General features: G+C 36.6%; 1 protein-coding gene across 1 annotated transcript; it reads right to left on the reverse strand.

The window, feature by feature from the left end:
- Positions 1-2,226: 2,226 nt before the first annotated feature.
- kcnq3 (potassium voltage-gated channel, KQT-like subfamily, member 3) lies at positions 2,227-20,341 on the reverse strand. The gene is made up of 13 exons (XM_088918167.1): positions 20,197-20,341; positions 17,550-17,722; positions 16,578-16,745; positions 15,761-15,871; positions 14,767-14,862; positions 14,290-14,384; positions 13,367-13,393; positions 8,046-8,248; positions 7,232-7,337; positions 6,347-6,478; positions 4,814-4,909; positions 3,852-3,936; positions 2,227-3,552 (listed from the first exon to the last, which is right to left on the reverse strand). The coding sequence occupies exons 1-13, from the start codon at positions 20,339-20,341 to the stop codon at positions 2,833-2,835; spliced, it is 2,157 nt and encodes a 718-aa protein (XP_088774293.1). The 3' UTR covers positions 2,227-2,832.
- Positions 20,342-21,049: the final 708 nt, after the last annotated feature.

Below are 21,049 nucleotides of genomic sequence, written 5' to 3' on the forward strand. Positions count from 1 at the left end.
TACATCTGAGGAAACGTGAAAACCTCCTACATTTAGAACAGTAAATGAAGATTTCAATTTTCAAATATGTTTATTCAAATGTTAGGAATTAAACCACTATTTTTTATTTTAGTTGGTTATGAAACAAGTATTACTGTAGATTATAGGTAAAGAACCTTACATCTTTGGATATTTTTATTCTTGGTTTGTTTTGCCTTTTTTAAAAGAAATTATATATTTTAATTCATATTTGTTTTTCAGGTTCAATGTTAAAACTTTGGGGTTATTTGACTAAAATAGATGACAAATTACAAAACAGAAATGGAATATGAATTACAGACTTCCATGGCTTTATTGAATCTAACAGTTCATGCAGATGCAGTGGAAATAAAAAACTATAAAGTGCATGGTGATCACTGAAAAGCTTGTTATTACTATTCCCTTTGTGCAAGAGAAATTCAGGGAACTCTACTTAACCAGAGCTGGATTTACTGTATGAATTTTCCATACCTTTTCAGTGCAATTCTATAATTCAACATGATATATATGCTAGATAATAAAAGGTTGTTAGGATATACTAGTTTCTCAAGGTATTAGAAAAATAATTTAAATGTGTGAGGAAATTATTTGGAAATACACTTACATCGATTTTAAATAAGAAAGAAAACAGTCAATGTACTGTAGCTAAAATATACTATTCTATCTCATCAACTACATGATGATCAATAAGGGAGCCTGAAAGATAAAGGTGAATACATTTTTCAGACACAAGTGTTACCACTGTGCAGAGGGGAAATGATGGCAAGGTAGTCTTCTTGAATACATTTTAAAAAGGTTCACATTTGGAGTATCCTATTCTGCTTTTATAACATGCAGTATGCTTTTTAAAATATATCTACTGTATGTAACTGAAAAATAATCAGGAAACAAGTGAAGCTTTTTGTAGGTGCCTGTGCAAACTACTAGCATTTCAAGTGATGATAAAAGCCAACAACTTGGAAGTTACATTTACAACTTGCAACACATTTCTTGATTTAGGATCAACAGGTGAGAGAAAAACTACAGTCCACTCCAGAAGTCCTCACGCATAATTCAAGCTTTCCAGATGAAAAAAAAAATTCAAAGATGGTATTTGTGAGACAATACAGTAAGTATTCAAGCAGACATGCTTTGAGGCAAACAGTATTCTATTTTCATTGCAGGGGGCATTGCACATCCTACTGTGTTTTTTGACCCACAATAAGAAAAAAAAAAAGGAAAAAACAAGCATTTTGGTTCATTGTTGCCAACATTGCTGAGCTATTAACACAGCAATACCAGCAATAATGTCATAGGAAACAAGAAACCCAAAGTGCTTCTTTGTTTGTAGCATTTTAGTGAGTCAAAGGGAATGCTGTGCCCCTTTTACTGAAAACATAATGCATAGAGAGGATGTTGTAAAAGTGCAGTGAGATCACTTTCAAGCTTTCAATGTTAAAATAAAAAAAAGAAATGTTAACTCAACGTATTTTACTTTGATAGCTGAGGAGACACAAATGCTGTACTTTTCAAAACCCTGATACTTGATCTTTGAGTCATATTTTTTATTTTAGCTTACTTAACATATTTAAGGAATTTGATCTACCCATGGCAATGGTTTTAACAGTGTGATGGGAAGGATCATCCTACAATAACATATGATATACTGTATATAAAAAATGTAGTTGTCAAATGAATTTGTGCATATTTTCTATCCTATCTTGACTCTGTGTTTCTGGTATTTTCCTTTTCAATTGTTTCATCTCATGTTTTTACCTGGCCATTTCCATGATCAATTTGGAGGAGGGGTTCCTTTTTTCAAAAACCATCTCAACACTCAAATGTTCTAGGTACTTTAATACCTAGACTATGTGAGTGTTCATGTGTGATCTTAAGCATAGTTGACTTTAATATAAATTATTGGAGACTGATTTGAGACAAATCCAAAGGTACTGTATGAATGGTTTCTAAGGCCTGGAATTAGCTAATGTTTACAATGTCTCTTACAATGTTCCTTTTTTAATAGACAGTACCCTAATATACTTCTACTAGTACAGCTCTTTCTTGTGGTGTTAGAGACATTTTTTCAAACTTTTCTTTTTTGTAATGAAACAGTTTTCATGGAAGGTGATACTTACTGCTTTGGATGCACTTGGGAATGCACAGAACACCATGTTTGAAATAACAAACACCACAAAGTTGCAGAAATGTTCCCTTTTCCCCTTTTTTTTAGTTTTTTGAAATATTATTTAAAAATTGTGAAAATTCTTTGACTGTTCTTAAAGTACTGGAAGTTGCTATTTTAACAAGTGCATACTGCATCTTAAAGTTTAACCCAAGTCATGTAAGCAAGGTTAGGAAGTATATAGGCTGATCCATGGTGCACTGAACAGAAAAAGGCACCAAAACTAAAATACACTTTACACGTTGTCTCTGACCCAAAAGTAAGCATCTAAGCCACATGTACTGTATTATAAAGCTGAAGAAATTTGGTTTAACCCTTTCTCTAAAAGGTGCAGCTCCATGCAAACCATGCACAAAAAATAACAAAAAAAGAAACCTTTATTTAAAAAATGTTATGAAATGGTATAGCTTTCATTATTAATGTTACATTTTGTTCTTTTTATTCATTACCTGAACTTTGTAGTGTCTACCACTAAATTTGCATGCATTACATGCAGTGCCGTTTGCTTTGCAGCGATAAAGCTTTGGGTGATTGATTTTAACTTCTCAATGAGGTGAACTGTACAAATTGTGTATACTTTACATATCGTGGTCAGTTCTTTTGTCTTACACCATTTGACCCATGCGCAGCCCTCCCTCACTGACGCCCTGCTAATTGGGGTTACTGGGAGTGGTCCATACTGAATCAGGAAACCCTTCACCCGTGGAGGACAAAGGAAGAGGCCCACTAGGTGTGAAAGGATCAGTGTCAGTGTCTGTTTCACCCTCTGCTAGGTACCGCTTCTCCTTCATCCAACTTGACCCTCCTCCACAAGGCCCAAAAGTCAAATCATCTCTGTCTTGAGAGATACTAAAGCCACTGGGAGACCTTTCCAGTTCTTCATGGTTGACAGACAGCAGTGACAGAGGAGTGTCCGTGTCCCTCACCACAGTCCGCCCCTGCCTTGGTGACAAATAATCCATGAATGGGCTTTGGAACTCACCATCAGAGTCCCTCCTGGTGTCCATCAGTGTGCTGATAGGTAAAACACTGGGTCTCTCCATGTAGGAAGGGACAGTTGATGGAGGTAGCATCATGCATCCAGGCCTATCTGCGGGGAACCCAGTGTCACTTGACTCCTTCTGAAAGAAGCCATAAGGCATCACCTTGCTCACTGGGATCTGAAAGGACATGTGAGGACAGGTTTCCGCATAGTTGAAGAACACCCTCCTGATCTCTGTGTAGCGGCTGTCCTCTTTTTCTGCAGTGTGGCTCTGGGGAATGCAAGAATCTACTGCCACTTCGTTTGTTACAGGGTCTACTTGCAGGTGGTCCATGCGCTGGATGTGCATGTCAACCAGGAAGTCAAGCTTCTTCTCCATGTGCTCCACCTGGAAAAGAAGAACGGTGTACATTTCTTAGACTCTGAACACTACATGGAGGAGTACTAATAAGAATGGAAAAGGTTTCAAGGCAGTTTAGATCTTCTATTTTCTGTTCCAAATGAGCTCTGAAAACCTTAAGTTAAGCCTAAGAGTGAATTGTCTCAAACTGTTCAGATGTTGAAAAGACTTTGAATCATCTGAATAACCATATTACTAGCTTATTAGTGGTTGAGTACCTTTAGCTCTTGTTGGAAAGGAAACAAGAAGATGAAATCACAACTGAAAATTCCTGCATCATAAATTACCTGTTTTTCAACTTTCACAAATCTTCCCATCATGCTTTGGTCTTCTGCCTCTGGTCCTGATGCTTTGGCTATGTAGGGATCGTGTCTGTGAAAAAGGAACGTAACATGCATCTACTCTTCCGGTTACAAGGCTAATTAGTGTTGTATTTTAGGCATTTCTGTATATCCGCAACAAAAACATCAGCAATGGAGAAACTCTAGCTTGTTTGAAAAACAATCACACCACATAAAAATGTTTAAACTCTTAAGCAATTTAAATGAGAGGTGGTATAAATTTTTGCCCTTTTCCAATTTTACATTACAATTTAGAAATTCTTTATTAAATCTCCCTGTGATGTGCATAGCAAAATACTGTTACATGCCTGACTACATTTCAAGTAGGTAGTTGTGTCAGCATGTGTAGGCTGCCAAGAAACAAGTAAAGGTTTATTCCATACTGATAAGAAAAGAAAAGAAACACAATGTTTATGCTGTGGAGCCTTGTTCCGAAGAAGGCTCCACAGCCGAAATGTTGTGTTTCTTTTCTTTTCAGAATGGAATAAACCTTTACTTGTTCCTTGACTATATTTCATACTTACAGGACAAATAAAGTTCCATTTACATTATTCATAAATGAACAGGAACATAAACTACCTTGTAAAGCTGGTAAAAAAGCAGCCATAAACAGAATTAATCCTTATTTGATTTGTATTAAAATTCTTTAGTTTATTAAAAGAAGAGCAATAAAAAGGCAGTGTCTTTTGGCCCAAGACAATGCAATATTGGGAGCACATAAGACTTGAAAAATGCACTTCACACAATTTATCTACAAATACAAACAACCACACAAGAAATTTTCACAGACTTTTATATTTCACTTGAAGACATCTATCACACCAATATAATGATTTTTTTCTAAAAGTTTTGAAGAGAACAAGAGTATAAAAAATAAAAGGGGGGTTTCCAACAAAACAGAGACAAACCTAGGAGATTGCTGGGAAGGGTAGGAAAAGGGTCCTTTCTGGGCCTTCTTATGTTTTGGGGTTGAAGGGGGTCCAGGGGCCAGGATCATATCTATTCTGGAAGGGTAAATAAAAGCAAGAAACAGTGATGTCATTGACAGGCTTTTGGTTCCCATACTAAAGGAACAGTTTGTTTTCACGCATCACGTTTCCTACAACACTGTGGTTCTCATAACCGAACTGACTACTTCTAATCTGCCTGTTCTTATTTATGTAAGCCAAAGAATTCTTGTAATCGTAGAAGAGCACTCGATTTACATAGTCTACAATCCTGAAGTCTGGGGAAACTAAGGTTTCAGTTTATAAGAGAATTTCATACCTTCTCTCAAGGTGAAATATAACTCGGTTTAGCCCTATAAAGGAGTTCATGTATTATTTTTTACATGCTTCTTCATTTTTCGAAGACTATATGACATTCCCATCTTCTGCATATCCTCACCCACACTAATCTTGGCTCTAATGCCAAGCAATCCACACATTTAGGCTTGGATCACATTGATTCCAAATAAAATTCCCTTTAGGAAAAACCATAAGATCAGAAGAAGTATATTCCAAAAGTTTTAAGAAAGACTGCACGCCGCATTTCACCATTTGCATTTAAAGGTGTCCAATACCAAATTTAAGATGCATTTTTAAAGGAATAAAAAGTATTTCAATTATATAAGGACTACATAAACATCTTCGTCCTGTGGAGTAAACCTCCGGAGTAGACCTCCGAAGATTTGATCTCATACTATTCAGACTAAAACTTAAATAATGCTGGTGGCCTCATCTTTCTGCAACACACAGTTCTATGTTGGCACGCCCATAAGCATCCTTGTAGCATGAGAAAGAGGTGGCAGGTAAATAGACTGTATCAGCCCCTTGGGGCAGACAGTGTAGCATTTTACAACCGATTCCATTCTCCATGTAGGCTTGTCCTCACCCTTTCAGGAGTATTAATGCAGAGTTTTGCCAGATTAACATCGAAACTCAGCAATGATAAAATAGGTATCCAACAGCCTTGAACTGTGCATTGTGTTCAATATTTCAAGAAGAAAACTGGTGTATATAGCACTGGTTCACATCTGCAGAGGGCAAATGAGATGGGGCTGTTAAAATATGGCAGAGCTGTTTGTAACTACAGAAATAAACCATTCCACTATTATCAAAAAGCCACCTATTGCTGGTAAGGGTTGAGGCAACCCAGAGTCTATCCTGGTTGTACTGTGTATGGCACATTGAGGGGCTACACCAGGGATAGGATGTCACTTCATCACAGAAGGCACACACAAGTACAGGGTGACACTTTAGACACAGCGATTAGCATAGCTAGAAAGGCTTGAAAGGGAGGAGTAAACCGGAGCACACTGGTGAAAACCCACACAAAGAGGGAGAACATGCAGATTCTCCATAGTCACCATGGATGCTTATGAAGTCTGTATTCCAGTCTGGAATAGAACACAGGATCCAAGAGCTGTGATTCAGCAATAAAAAGGCAAAAGAGAGCCTTACCTTGTCTGGAGGTATTTGATTCTAGACAGCATGTCAAGGTGCCCAGCTGAGTACTGCTCTATCACATCCTTCACATCATAAGGCCTCAGAGTCTCCTTGAATCGCTTTTTGTTCAGAAGAAATTTCAAAATTCTGTTGCAAAGCAAGCAGGAGTTGTTAAAACACTGCCATAAAAAAACACTTAGAGCAAGTCCTTTTTTGAAAGAAAGGAGAAAGAGAATCTATAAAATGTACCTTAATATGTCAAAGCAAGTGTTAAAAAGAGTAAATTTTAAATGATGAACTGGAATTAGAAGAAGTTCAGTGGCCTTGGAAAGGAAACCTCTCCTTGCTTTCAGCGGTAATTAATGATGTCACTTTTAAAATTAAACCCTTCGTTAGCTTAGGGAGAACTGACGTGTGTTATAAAGGAAACTGTATTTCTTTCAAAACGAAAGGGTGCTTCCAAAAAATCCCTGATCTTTAGTTATGGAAAAATAAGTTGCTGTTTTGAATGCGGAAAGAAACATCTTGAACACAAAAGCATTGTAACATTTAAACAAGTACCAATTTGTGCAGATATGTACTTAATGGCTGAATGCCTAAAAAAGCTTAAAAAAGACAGCAGCATCATTATGAAACATTTCATCAAATATTGCTGTTTTTTTAAATAACCAACAAACACTGGTCCTCCTCTTTCTAGATAAAACATCTACAAATGATCTGGTGATCTGGTACTGTATTTTCAATTATGTTATGAATTCTTAGTTCAATTCCAATGTAGTTGATTATTTATTAAAACATGCCCATGCTTATCATTATTTACATTCCTATCCTTCTCTTTTTGGTGACTCCTGTTTTTGAAGAATCATTGCGTTGGTGTTAAAATGTACGTCATTTTCTTACCTCACAGCCCTGATAACGGTCTTTAGAGTAGGTATCATCTCTTCCAGTATTAGGTCACTTGGAAAGCCCCTGTCCTCACATGCAGGATCAGGCAAAGCTGCAGCATCTGAGAAAAGATTTTTTTACAAAAGCTGTGTAACAAGGTACTGTACATACTGAAATAAATATGAGGGTAAAAATTATCTGACAGTGTTAATGGTGATGAAATGCATGGATGTCTGCTTTTTCTACGGTCCACTGAGTTTCAGTTTTGGCGATTTTCTTTTTCTTTGCAAGGTTAAAACAGATGCCACCAAGAAAAATCCTGAAACCTAGAAGCTGGGAATATACACGATTTCCAGAGCCAATATCAAAATTGAACTGCTTCAATTTCCCCCTTTTGGTACAGTATAGACAGTGAGGAGTTTGAACTGAACTATCCAACTGCGGCAGATGTAAATACACAGATTTGAGCAATAAAGAACACTGAGGAAGATGAAAAAGTTACACAGTATCCACGATCCACACATTGCCAGTCGCTAGTTACCATCGGGAGTAGGTTTGGGATTAATTGGCCAGGACACCTTCACATCCTAGTGGAATAGGAATGCCTGCAATGTCCAAGGCCCCTGCATGTTTGTGGTGGTGCCATGAGGGATGGGCCTGTTCCCATACCAGTACCGAACCATCGGGATATTGCAGAGGACCAGCTTGTCAAAAGATGGGTAGGTGCATCAGAGGAGTCCTATTCAACGTGTGGGTACATTTGTTGCTGCACTGAGGAATCACTGGCTACTACAGACAGATTGGAAATGCAATGTGTTACGTTACATACCTTCTGAGCTCTGTCGAAAGGCGTATGCTTTCATTCGGAAGGCAGTTCGGAATCTCTCTCTATTACTGAAGCCCCCTGGCTTAGGTTCCTTGGATGGGCTCTCTTCAATGGTGTCTGTGCTCATTGGCATAAACAACTTGCCCTTAATTGCTGAAGCTCTTGGATTAGACTGACGGACACGCTCCAAAAGGCTTAACTTTTGGCTGCAGAAAAAGAAATGTTTTGACTTAAAAATAGCTGAGCTGACCCATTTTTTCTAGCCATTCATGGTTAAAAAAATTGTTCCAACTGGATTTTTTCAGAAGATACCCATTTTAACACAATAAACTGCATCCTGGACTTATTTTCTTAATAAAAACAAAAGCTCCAGAGCTTGAATGCAAGGCAGAATTAGGTTTTTTTACTTAATTTTTACTTAATTTTTTACAAACCTGAAGGTTTTCTTATTTGGGGAAAAAAAAAGTGTAAAAAAAGTCTGTATTCTACACTATGCAGTTTAATACTGTTATACTGTTCTGAAAGCCACATACTGTAACAACACAGCCAATTCTAATTTCTTCTTCTATTCATCTGCAGTACGTATAAATAGTGCTTGGCTGTCCACAGCTCTACATGCTCTTTTTTAGTACTTAGCATTTCAGTCCTGTAAGAAACAGAAGTCTTGTGTGCTCAGTATTGCAAATTGCAATCTGCAATTTCCCTCACGGGATCAATAAAGTATTTATCTATTGTTAAGACTTTATATTTGTCATCTTCGCCTCCTCCAGGCCTGGAGTGGAATCACTCTTGGTTCTTCTTCAACAAGTAACCTCAAACTCACTTTACTCCCCTCTTTTGGCCATTAACAGTTCCGGTGCTGGCCCTCGACTCCCGATTCTCTGCTCATACATGATGATGCACCACATACTGTACACTCCTCTAGTGCTTGCCTCATTACAACAAACACAACTGATCAACATACAAAGGACAAAAAGTAATACATTTTAAAGGCCCTGGAATTTCTAGCTCGGTCTATGTGAAGAAAAAATACCATCACAACTAGAGACTTAGAGTCCTTGGCATTTTTTGGGAATGAATGTGACAGGACTGTGTTTCAGGGAAGAAGTTGATAAACTAGTTCTGATTCTGTTAGAAAGTATAGTCATGCAGAATCTGCTTCTAGTTGTGCTTTAAAAATCTGTATAGTTGTAATTAGAATGGTTGTTTATAAATACAGCACCTTATATTCTAAGCAATATGAGAAATACTCTAGTAGGAAAAACATTCTGAAGTTAAAATGTTTTCATTAAAAAAATGTATTTAGTTGTAGCTCTACAGCTTTCAGTCCAAGCAGTAGTTGAACCCAACTATTTGCAGTTGACAGAGCCCCCAAAAATGGTAAAGGAGTATCTATTAAAAGGATAAATATGACAGACGTGAATGAGATTTTTCATTTTCAATCCCATAGTCCAAGAAAGTATTGGGCCAATGACACTCAAGATGCGCAAACAGATATGGTTTGAGGATTTTAAAGAACCAGGCCTTAAACAGAAGGTGAATTGGAGGGGAACATCCTTCCCCTTGCCATAAGAATCTTGTGGTCCTCCTTACATAAGTTCCCTTCTTACAACTTTAATCAAGATACCGTTTCCACTGACCATTCACTACCACCCAACCCTCCTGGGACCACAATAACTTCACAGAGGTCCCTCCCCACTGGACCATCATGAGTGACTGAAAGGAACATGTTAAAAGGTCATTGTTATATTATTGTTCCCAAGGAAATGCTTTACTTTGGAAGTATACTGTGGTGAGACAGAGCAAGGAGACCATGCCGTCTACTTCACAGGGGTATTAGGATTCATTGCTGCACTGTAACTAGATTCTACAATCATGTGGAAGTACAGATTAAAAGGCCTATCGGAAAGTGCCTTTCTTTATTCCAGGATGACTGATGACATTTGGCATCATGAAAAGCTTTAGTAAAATTAAACCCTGTAACTAGAAAAGCATTCTTCAAAGCTTGCTCCCACCATGAACAGACAATATGGGATTTTTTTCTGTCCCAGGTAAACCATGAAAAGAAGTTAATAAGGTGCTGAAAGTCAAAATAACAGGACGAATTTCAGCATAAAAGAAAAACAAGAGTGCTTTCATTGTACAAGAATGTAAAAATTGGATAATGCTGTTATGTGGACTCAAATAGAACACAGGGAATATAGCCATTTAAGTGTCAAAAGAGCTGGCCCTTCATCAAAGTCAGCAAAGTCACAACTGAAAAACTTCTGGTTATCACAGTGTAATTTCTTCTACTTTTTAACCAGAGCGAATCGGATAGCAGGCATTGTCTTCAAAGAACTGTAAAATCTTTGATGGAAAAAATGCAAAACCTGCCTTAAAAATAATGTTTTTACTGCATGGTATTGTTTCTTTGTTAATGTTTTTTAAATAATCTTGCGTCTTTCAGAAGAACATCCATGGTATGAAAATAAGTAAATGTAAAACATATTGTATAAACTGTTTCATATACAGTTTGCCTACTATATAATATATATTCATTTGAACTCATTTAGAATGAGGAACCATTGTTGATTTTGTCAACAGCCATTGTGGAGGTACTATAATTTACTCCAGGAAGGCAATCACACTAGAGCAGTGCCAATCTAATGAATGAAGAATTCAAAAATTACAATGGAGACTGGGGCATGGTGTTTCAAAAACTAACTTGTACAGAAGTCTGCAGAAAAGTGAAAAATTGGTAAGAAAAACAGCTGAAATGCGGCCTTTGAGGGGGAAAAAAAATTCAGATGTTTCTAAGGTTTCCCATTCTGATATGTGAGAAGAAGTGATCCTATGGGTAAGATAAAAAATGTGCCTTTTGGCTAAGAATCCTAGATAAAACCACTGCATGGGGAAACAAACTTAAACATAGTCTAAATTTACTTAAACCTGAGATGGAGAGGTGATGTTTCTAACAGGAGTGTAAAGGCAGTTCCAGATTTGAACAGATGTTATGGACAAAGCAAGAAACACAAAAGGCTTTCTGAGATTAAGTCAATGCAACATCATAAACTCAGTTGAGGGTAAAGCTGTTGCAGATTACATAGTGAGAGAATGAAACATGACAATTAAACAAAGCAAAGCAATTTAAGGTTATCTGTCAAAAATACTGAAAGCACGCTAACCACACATTTCAGTATTCATTATACAAAATACTATAACTTCATTTTGCAAACTTTTCGGCCCCTGCCTAAGTCCACTACCATAGCTTCTGTCTTTAGCATAGTGTCATGAACAAAAAAACCTTGCTGTATAAAATTTTACATATATTGTACATACTGTATAACCGTCTTACCATTGTGCGTATGTGTAAAAGGAGACATCTGACCAGTTTTCAGGCACCACAATACAACGTTTTACAAAATAAGCAACAACAAGAAGTCAGGACTATGCACAAAATAAGAAACTGTCGCATACTTTCTCTTGGTAACTAAATATTTTGTAGAAATCTGGCCCAGAGCTGGAATAGTTAGTAGTTAATGAGAGGGAAAACAGTGTATCAAGTTTCATTCTAGATGTAGCATGATGGAAATGTATTCTCTAGTTTAAAAAAGCAGATTACCATATGAATTATTTGATAAGAATTTTTTCACGCTTAAAAAATGTTGGTCAGTTGCTAAAGAGAAAGACGTCACACCATCTTCTTTCACACTGAAAACAATTCTACATGATCATTCATTTTATATATTTTAAAAATGTACTTTTTATTAGCGCAGAGAATTCAATATTCATTTAAAATGATATTTGTGAGTTCTGGAAGACTAACAATATGCAAATAATAATCAATATTTTAATCTCATCAATTTGATCTCATCACTCATGTCCTTAATTTGCTAAAAACAGACAGTAATGAAATTCAGATGAAAGGTTAAAGTTCTATATGGAACAATAAATTAAAAAACGAACTGTATCAGACTGCTTAATTACTATGCAGTAATTACTTTTCAAATCAATCTTGTCTCAATGAACTGATTCATTGAGAGTTTAAGAACTGCATATCAGGCATTCATAATTGGCTGAAGACTAATTGGATTACAAACATGACACTTCAGAAATGAGATTAATAAAACATTTGTTAAAATGGACCCATTTTTTCATTTGAAATAAAAAGCTCATAGTTATTTTAATGCATTGATGTGTAAGGATAATAAAGTGCAAAGTGTAATGGCATTGGTATTACTCGGTTATTCATCATGAGACCGAAAATGATCTATCTCAGTGTTTTTCACCAGTGGTCCACAGGTTTGTCATAGGTGGTCCCTAGCGATGGGAGTATAAAATGACTCATTAAACTGGCATACAGTTCCTTTCTGCTATATTTTCAAAATTGATCTATACCTTCAAGGGCTACTAATAACTATATTTAGTGCAAATGATAAAGTTCAGGGTTTTATCACAAAGCTTACTTTGTGAATAGAAGAAATTGGAAAAAAACAACAAACTTTTTCTACAATGGAATTCTTTTTAGATGAAAATAATTTGACTCGTCTTTTGGATCTGCAAATACTGTATCTGCACTTAACTGGCAAACAAGACTTTCCTGTTCTAAAACAGAACATTTGCTAACAAAATTACAAGACACTTCTAGCTGACTTCTGGATTCAAATTAAAAAAAAAAATATCCAGAGTTATCAAAAATTGTACTAAAAATGTTGAAGCCACATTCCTCTTCGTATTTGGGCAAATCAGAAATGTCATCCTTGATAGCAATGAAGAGTAGAGGGCTCAACTGCATATAACATTGTACATGTGACTGGAGCTAAGAAAAAACACAAAACCAAATATAACTGAACCTACAGTATATTCTACACTGGTCTTCCGTCCCTCCCACAGCTGAACCAGTGCTGTTCTGTGTCCATGGTCAGTAAAGAAATGATAAAGGTTGGGCATGGGTGACAAAAGGTTGAGAACCACTGATCTATCTGGTTACACAGTTTGATAGACAGCATGTTTCAGAGATATACTGGGCATATAGGTTTCTTACAAAGCTGCCACTGCATGAGAACGTAAGGAGGGCCACCTTTCTCATATCAATGCAAGTACTCTTCTGTGGAAACTAATGCTGGAAGTGTGAACACTACCTTAGGTCAAGTGATGCTATTAAGGTTCTTGTTGTTTCCCTCAATTTTTGCAAATTTTAAAAACATTTAATATTTTTTCATACTTTTAAAAATTTCATAATTCCAAAAGTAGGATTTCCGTATTTTTCCTTAAGCTCATTCACGAGTTGTTGTTTCCTAGACATTTTCTTTTGGAAAAACAAATTGAAATGGTTGACTTACCTGGCCACTCCTTCCATCTGGTCCTTTCTTCAGAAATGAGAGAAAAAAAACTTTTAAACAACAACAACAACAACAACAACAACAACCTCCCAATGTATGAAATATAGATGATTGAAATAAAGCACTTTTTGTCTGGAAATAGATGTATGTTTCACAATGCCAAACATGGTGATCCTGTTGATCACCGAGTGACAAAATATATAAAAAAATATATCTTTGATATATTCAAAGATTATTAATATATTTAGTGTAACAATTCACTTTATGCATTATGACAAAGAAAAAATTCATGTAAGGACAGCATCCACTGCATATGATTTCTAAATTTAGACAACTAACTACACTGAAGTACAGTTCACAACTATTTTTTGCCAAGCAAAAGAAAGTGTTGACAATAAAATGTTTCTCAGAAGCTACAGTATTCAATCATTCTTGAAAAAGTAATATACTGTACTGAACACATTGTATTTTTCTGGTAAATCAAGGCAAATTAGAATTTTAAATGTGCTTGTTTAACTGTTTGTAGCTAAAAATGTTAGATGTGATGCTTATACTGTACTATACCATCCTTTGTGCTATAAATACAGGTATGTACTGTATAAGATTAAAATGGTAAAACTCTTAATGTCTAAATACACAAGAACAAAGTGGAAAAACAAGCTAAGAAAGAAAAAGGAGACATGACATGCTTGCTCCTATGTTACCTTGAAGATTTAGTTTTCCTTTCGAAGCTGGTATCCAGGTTTCTATGGAAACCGAATTCTTAGCTGCAGCATAATTAGATCATGCAAACTAAATATCAAAAGAAATAAACACAAATGGTAAAGGAAAATAAAAAAAAGCACACAAAACAAAACAATATACTAATTATACGGAAGACACAAAAATAGAAATTTGAAAGTTGTGCATGCAGTTCTACATGCCTGAAACAAGGCAGGGATATGATGGATTCATAAAATCTCCATGTGGCAATCAGATCACTCCTGACTGGGTTGGTGGCATAGTATCGCCATGCTGACTACAGAGAAGAAGGTAAAAACAACACATTTTCATTCAACTGTTACCATTACAAAACTGCATTATTATTACTGTCTATAACATGGATTTTTTCATAGCAGTTTCAAATTCTGCCTACTGTATGAGCACAGAGTGAGGCTATACAGTATTTAAGACAACAACAGCATTATCTGTGAACAAGAGACTTGTCTTTTCTGAACTTTATTCATCAGCGCCATCAATGAAAAGAGCCTGATCTAGTAATATTAAGTCAAGTAATGTAATGAGTGCAGACAGACAAGGTCCAGTTCATTCTTAGTTATACAGAGAATGTTTTTGATTAGCAAGTAGATTTCTATTGTCTACAGTGTGAACACATTCAAAATTACAACATCATTTCTTACCTGTATCAGGCCGGCAGCAGGGTGTCTTCGCTTCTCAAAGTGCTTCTGTCTGTGTTGCTCCTGGACTTTCAAAGCCAACCCTGAGCCCAGAATTCCCTTCAAAAAGTGTTAAAATCAAGGCTTAACTTATTTGTTGCAGGTGTTAAAGCAAACCAGATGACTCAAATGCAATTCAAAGCTGGCAGTTGACTACTTTGTCTCAATAGTAAAATATAGTATGCTGAAATACAATGGCAATAATGACATAAACAAACATTTTCAAGGCCACCATCGTACCTGTATTTTAACATCATCATGTTAGCTTTTTGGCTTCCATTAAATATTTGAATGGAATTTAGAGTGCTAGATTATTGGAAAGGGATGGGGTATAGAGCCTAAAGAAAAAAGCTTCATCTTCATCTCTGGACCAATCCTCCCAACTGTACCGGGACGCTCCTCAGCCCGCCTCGTGTTTTTCAAAATTTGAATAATCAAGTTGTAATTTATTTTATACACCCCTAATTTGGACCTACTTATTGTTAATCAATGTGGCTCTCTGTTCCAACCTGTGCATGCGGTGCTGGGTGATGGCTGCACTTTTCAGACATACTGTACCAGCAGTCTTACTTACTTGACATTCTATCCAGGTATGTGTCCTATAGGAAAGTTAAAGCTCCTCAGAGGAGCAATGCATCTCTTGCTAACAAAAACAGGTGTTGAGAAAGTCTCCCAGTTACACGGCAAGCACACCCTGGTCAGCCGTTGCATACTGTACCCAACCCCAGTGGTGCTCAGCCGACTGTGTACTGTGTATTCATAGAATCCCCAGTCACAGTCAGCTAATAACTGCAGTGCTTGAAATAGAAATATCTGTACTATTGTGTTTGACATGAGTATCGACCAAATATCTGACGTGGTGAGACTAACACCAGTGTTTTAAATTCTTGGGGGCACTCCTGAAGAACTACTTTACCTCTGTTCAGGGCCAAATGCAAACCAGGAAGATTCCACTTACCGCTGGCAATGCGAAGAATGAGACTCCAATGAGTGCAAATGTTCCAGCCAGCAGTCGGCCAGCCCATGTCTTAGGTGTTTTGTCCCCATACCCTATAGTAGTTAATGTTATCTACAGAAAGAAGAGTGGCGTGATCAGTACTTTCACAATCATACAGTAGATTTGTCATAATTGTTTCACAAACTCAAATGGAATGTCTAATTAATTGACACAGGATTATACAAAAGTTAGTGTTTTTACTCATCTGAACCTTGTTTTAAAAATTTCCACCATTCAAGTTCTCATATTTTGATGTGTTTCATCAGGCACTGTTATTTCATTATGAAGAAGCAAATCAAAGGCTTCCATGTGTTGGTTGTACCACAAACTTTAGCACAATTTGAGAGCTAGAAATCCATCAGTTTATTATTCTTTCTACTGGAAGTACTGAATGCACATTGTTTTCTGCATTTTTATATCTATCTGCATAATATATATTGCAGAATTTGCTGCGTATTGCAGCTTAGCATTTAGTGAACAGCTGTAAGGAGAAAACCGAGTTGTCAAAGTTGCTGACTATACCAGCTGCCAACTCTACAGTAGCTATTTATGTCATTCTCTGCCTTTGGCACAGGGATATTACAATATTCCAGATCTTCTCGTGCTCTAACTGATAGTTTCAAGCAAAAGTGTAGCTATGCAGTGGGCAAAGGAGAGAGCCTCATAGAAGTTCTTTGTTTGTTTGTAGTGTTGGGTTAGATGTGGTTTTAAAAGCTTGAACCTACCACACAAAATGTATCAGAGATAAAAAGTGTATGAGAGAAAACCACTGGCTTACCAAACCCCACCACAAGGCGTCCGCATATGTATCGAAGTCCTGGGACGGAGGCTGAGTGGTGGGTCCATCTGTCACCTCCACAGTGATGTCATCTTTTTCCACCAGGTATACCAGGAATGATGCGAGGATGAGGGAAAGGAATCCTATGTACCAGGCAGTGATGAGCTCCTACAATTTATTTTATGAAGCAGTTTATTATTTAACAGTTTATTAAGCAATTAAAATTAAATGGATATGTTCAGTGGAAGAGATAAAGTTTGAAAGCAAAAGCCTATGTTTAACACAGTAATGAACACCCTCTGCACCTACTGTAGCAAACAGAGAAGGATTTTGATAGCCTTTAATCCATGACCAGTCTCTTGTTCCCTCATACCAGCAGTTTAAAACCATGTCTCTTCTCAAATTGCTCACCAACCAAGTCACTCAATATTAATAAATATAAGGTCTGCAGGAACGTACACATTACTTCTGCTAACTGATTCATACAATGCTATGGATTGAGACATTTTTCAAGCAACAATGCTATCTTACAGTAGAACACATTTGTATGCAGTTCCAACACCGTGCCATATACTGTGGCCTTTTATCAATCTCAACAAAGCTGCAATAAGTGTTTTGGTTCATGTCCTTGGATTTACCAGGGTGATAAAAGTCCAAGATTAGCTGTCTATCCTTGAGATGAAGATGTTCCTTAATTTCAACATCCTGTCTGCCTGCTGCATCTGTCTGAGCAGTTCCTAATGCCCCCAGAAAAGGAAACCCATTCTTGCAGAGACATGATTTAATCACACAGTCTAAGCTGAAATGATCAAACCGCTGTTAGTTTAACGATAATATTTTCAGAGAACAAAAATTTAATGTCAAAGCAATGGCAGCCTTGGCTCGATTTTTTGTTTGCCGATTTAAGCTACAGCCATTCTGCTTTTGTCTGCCATGTCTTTTTGTGTACAGAAGTGTCTGGACCTGCCTTACCTTGCTGTGTGCATAAATGGCTGAACCTAAAAGCTTCCAAGTTCCCCCTCGCCTGTCCATTCGCAGCATTCGGAGAATCTGCAGGAAACGCAAGCTCCTCAGCGACGTGGCCAAGACATTCCCCTGATTCCGAACTGCCACCACTGGCACAGAGGCGATCAGGACAAAGATATCTAAACACAACACAACAGCAGAAAAACATAGGAACTAGGTATCTCCTATTTGTATTGTGTGAGACAGAAAAGGTGTAACTGATGGCAAGGTGTCATTAACAAAAAATAATAGCAGTAAAGATCCTGCTTGCTAGACTTCAGACTAGATATGGGATTTAATCACTTAGGCCATTTCTGGGCTATTCCTGCCAAGCTGTGATCTTAAAAAATAAACCTGAAGCAAAGGAAATTCAGACCTAAAGTACCCCAAACTCCAGGTCAAAATGGAATAACCATAAGTACAGAAATATATTCATAATGCCAAGCTTCCAGTCTCTAAAATCAGTTTTCTGACTATATTGTCCTAACCAAAAGAGGTGTCATACACTGGCATTGATATTGACCTGAATGCCCAATGTAAAGTCTTTGGAGACACTAAAATAATCCATGGACAAACACCAGCCTAAGGCTGAAAGCAATCCAGAGGGCTGCAATGTTCCATATTTGTAAATTTATAAATTTAATTGCCCTTCATTCTTGATTGCTAAATACAGTGACCTTTAGCCAGCGCAGGGGTCAGTTGCAGAATGTTAATTTGCTTTATGAATACATCTTCTGAATGTTAATAAAAGAGGCATCATTAAGTGTTGCATTCACAGGGAGGGCGATTGCACAGTGACAGATGCTGCAATCTGTAAGCAGCTCAAGGTGAAGTTCCTCATGTCTTTGAGGTGGTAAATTAACTAGTGAACCGTAAACCATCATACAAGTACTCAAGATGTCTTATCGTTGAGATAGTGAATGTGAAATTAGCCACAAAAGAATTACCTACAGTAGGAGATTAAAATGAGTATTCTCTTTGATGTCTCACATACCCTTCATTTAATACCTTTTACTTTAATTAAATCCCTGAATTCCTAGGATTTCACTGTGTGGTGTAGGGAGTAAAGTGTGATCCAATGTATGTTGTGTGTCATGTAAAAATAGATCCATTAATACAGTATGTATATATTTCTCAAGGGTCTTAGGCAATCTAGGGACCTTGAGTAGATACTTAAAATGCTTTTGTTTTTGTATTTTTCTATGGTTAGCTTCATCAAATGTCTGAGTTAAAATGACTTGATTTCTTTTTTAATAGTCTTCCTACTCCCTACCTTCTAAACACATGTTTCTGACCAGTGTGTTCAATATAAAACATTGTCTTCGGATGGCTAGTATGACTGATACCAGATACTGATGGCCCTCATCTGTCATTACTTTCTCATTTCCCAAAAATAACAAATGGGAGAGCAACAGGCAGTTAGCTAAACCTTTCAATGTTTCGTGGTTTGATTCACTGTATGTGACTGATATCTTAGGAATTCATCGAGTAAAATGATGCTGCCTGATTTTTTACCTCCAGAAGACACAAACAATACCTTTTTAAAACACAAAAATCAGATAGAATGATTTTTAAGCCCTGATTTATGTAAGAAATATCATTATTTAATTTAAATCTACTTACAGTTCATAGGAATGTGTTTTATATACAGTATGGTCTCTGAAAACTGCAATCCAAGACTCAAAACAGTTTTTAGAAACTGTGTAATCCACTTATACAGTATTTCCCATTTTGAAAATATACTTTCACACTGATTCAGTTTTTTAAGGTTGTGACTAAATATTGTTTTAGGATAATCTACAAATATTTAGATTTAATTGAAGATAAGAATCTGATTCAAATTTTATACATTTGCTCAAACAATAGAGGTCAAACAATAACCCTTCTTGTGAATAAATGGACTAATACAAATTGCCAGAAGTTAACAATAAAATACTACTTTGAGGTTAAAGGCTGGTATAAAACTACTGAAAAAGTGTGTTCAACATACATCTTCTGGGAAATTATTAATGAAACCAGGGAACATGCCAACAAGGAATTAGTTTCCATACAATAATAATGTGGGTTTTTTTTTTTGCTTTTAGCCTCTGCAGTTTCAGCTTTCCCTGTTCTTTAATTGTTAAGTAGACCATGAATGTCCTGGTTTTCATTTTTTAATATATATGTTAATTTAGCATCACTATTTATAGTGGGCCTGGCGGAATGAAATGCATCACATACTGTATGAGGCTGTCTTCACTGAAACACATACAGTAGTTGTATACTGACACTGGAAGACGTAGGGAAAGCCTGTTTTTTCTTGACCTCATCGAATCTCAGAAGGTAAGCAAGGCTGGACCTGGTTTGTATTGACATGGGAGAGCTCTAAGGAAAACAAGGTTGCTGCTGTACTGTAAGTGGTATTGATGGAGTAGGTCTGCTCCTACATGTGCAGTAAAACTCTTTGGGATCATTTGGAATGAAATAAATGCAAGTCATCATAACTTGTAATTACTTCTGATGTCAAATTATATCACATTATACACATTAAGCATTTGATGAAGTAGTCAGAGATTGTGTAACAAGTCCGCCATTCTCATTCTGATATACACTGGGTCCTGTTTGACATACTTACCTAAAATACACAAAGGCTTCCGGGCAAACTTGAGACGCCCCCTCCATCCTTTGTATCGACAGCAGCAACCCGCAGCCCAGATTCGTAATGCAAACTCTGCTCCAAATATGAATATGGTGAAGGTTTCCTGTAAAAAGTGCAGCATGTTCCATTTTTTTTCCTTTGTAGGTCTTTTCAGTCCCTAGGTAGCTTAACAGTATCATTCCACTTCTAGAAGTTACTAACTGCTTCTTTCACAGCTGAGCTTTTATATAGACAGTATACAATGCTGAATTCATTTCAGATTAAACTGAATTATCTTGTTTTGAGAGTGTCTTCAACACTTCTCTTTTAAAAAGGGAAAACAAAACTGTTTTTCCTTTGCAAAAGGGATGTGCATGTCATTGCACAATATCATGAATGATAGAAAAAAGATTAAAAAGACAAAAGAGAGGAACAGATGGATGTGTGAGGAAGAATCTCAAGTATAACTCAGAGGTTGCGAAGTCTTTTTTTATATTTCCTCTGAAATACAGTGAAGTTATTGATTTAGTCAAAGTGTATAAATAAGTGTCCAATTCTCAGAAACAGAATCTGAAAAGCATTGGATAGTCTACTTAATAGATTTTGTAAACCTTTTAATCTTGTCCTTCATTTTAACTTTGAAAGTGGCTTTATAAAAACTAAACTCTCCTGGAACTTGGCTTTAATGTGTGAAGCCGAGAAACAAACTCATCTTAAATTTGATGAGTTGTCACAACAAATGATATAAATATAACAAAAACATCAATAACACTAATGACAATAGGTTTTCTTCATGAAGTTTCAATTTAAGGTTTTTCAATAAGGAAATCAAGAAGCAGTTTCTAGCAGG

The sequence above is a fragment of the Atractosteus spatula genome, chromosome 6, assembly GCF_055471065.1.
Source record: "Atractosteus spatula isolate fAtrSpa1 chromosome 6, fAtrSpa1.hap1, whole genome shotgun sequence".
Lineage (NCBI taxonomy): Eukaryota > Metazoa > Chordata > Actinopteri > Semionotiformes > Lepisosteidae > Atractosteus > Atractosteus spatula.

What these genes read in the sequence shown, in the direction of transcription:
- kcnq3 (XM_088918167.1), bottom strand. Translation starts at nt 20,341, where the DNA reads ATGCTGCACTTTTTACAGGAAACCTTCACCATATTCATATTTGGAGCA. An exon ending in ACGCCTTGTGGTGGGGTTTG is followed by an intron (nt 15,872 to 16,577) that starts GTAAGCCAGTGG and finishes TTCTTTCTGTAG; the next exon opens with ATAACATTAACTACTATAGG. An exon ending in CTGCTGCCGGCCTGATACAG is followed by an intron (nt 14,385 to 14,766) that starts GTAAGAAATGAT and finishes TCTTCTCTGTAG; the next exon opens with TCAGCATGGCGATACTATGC.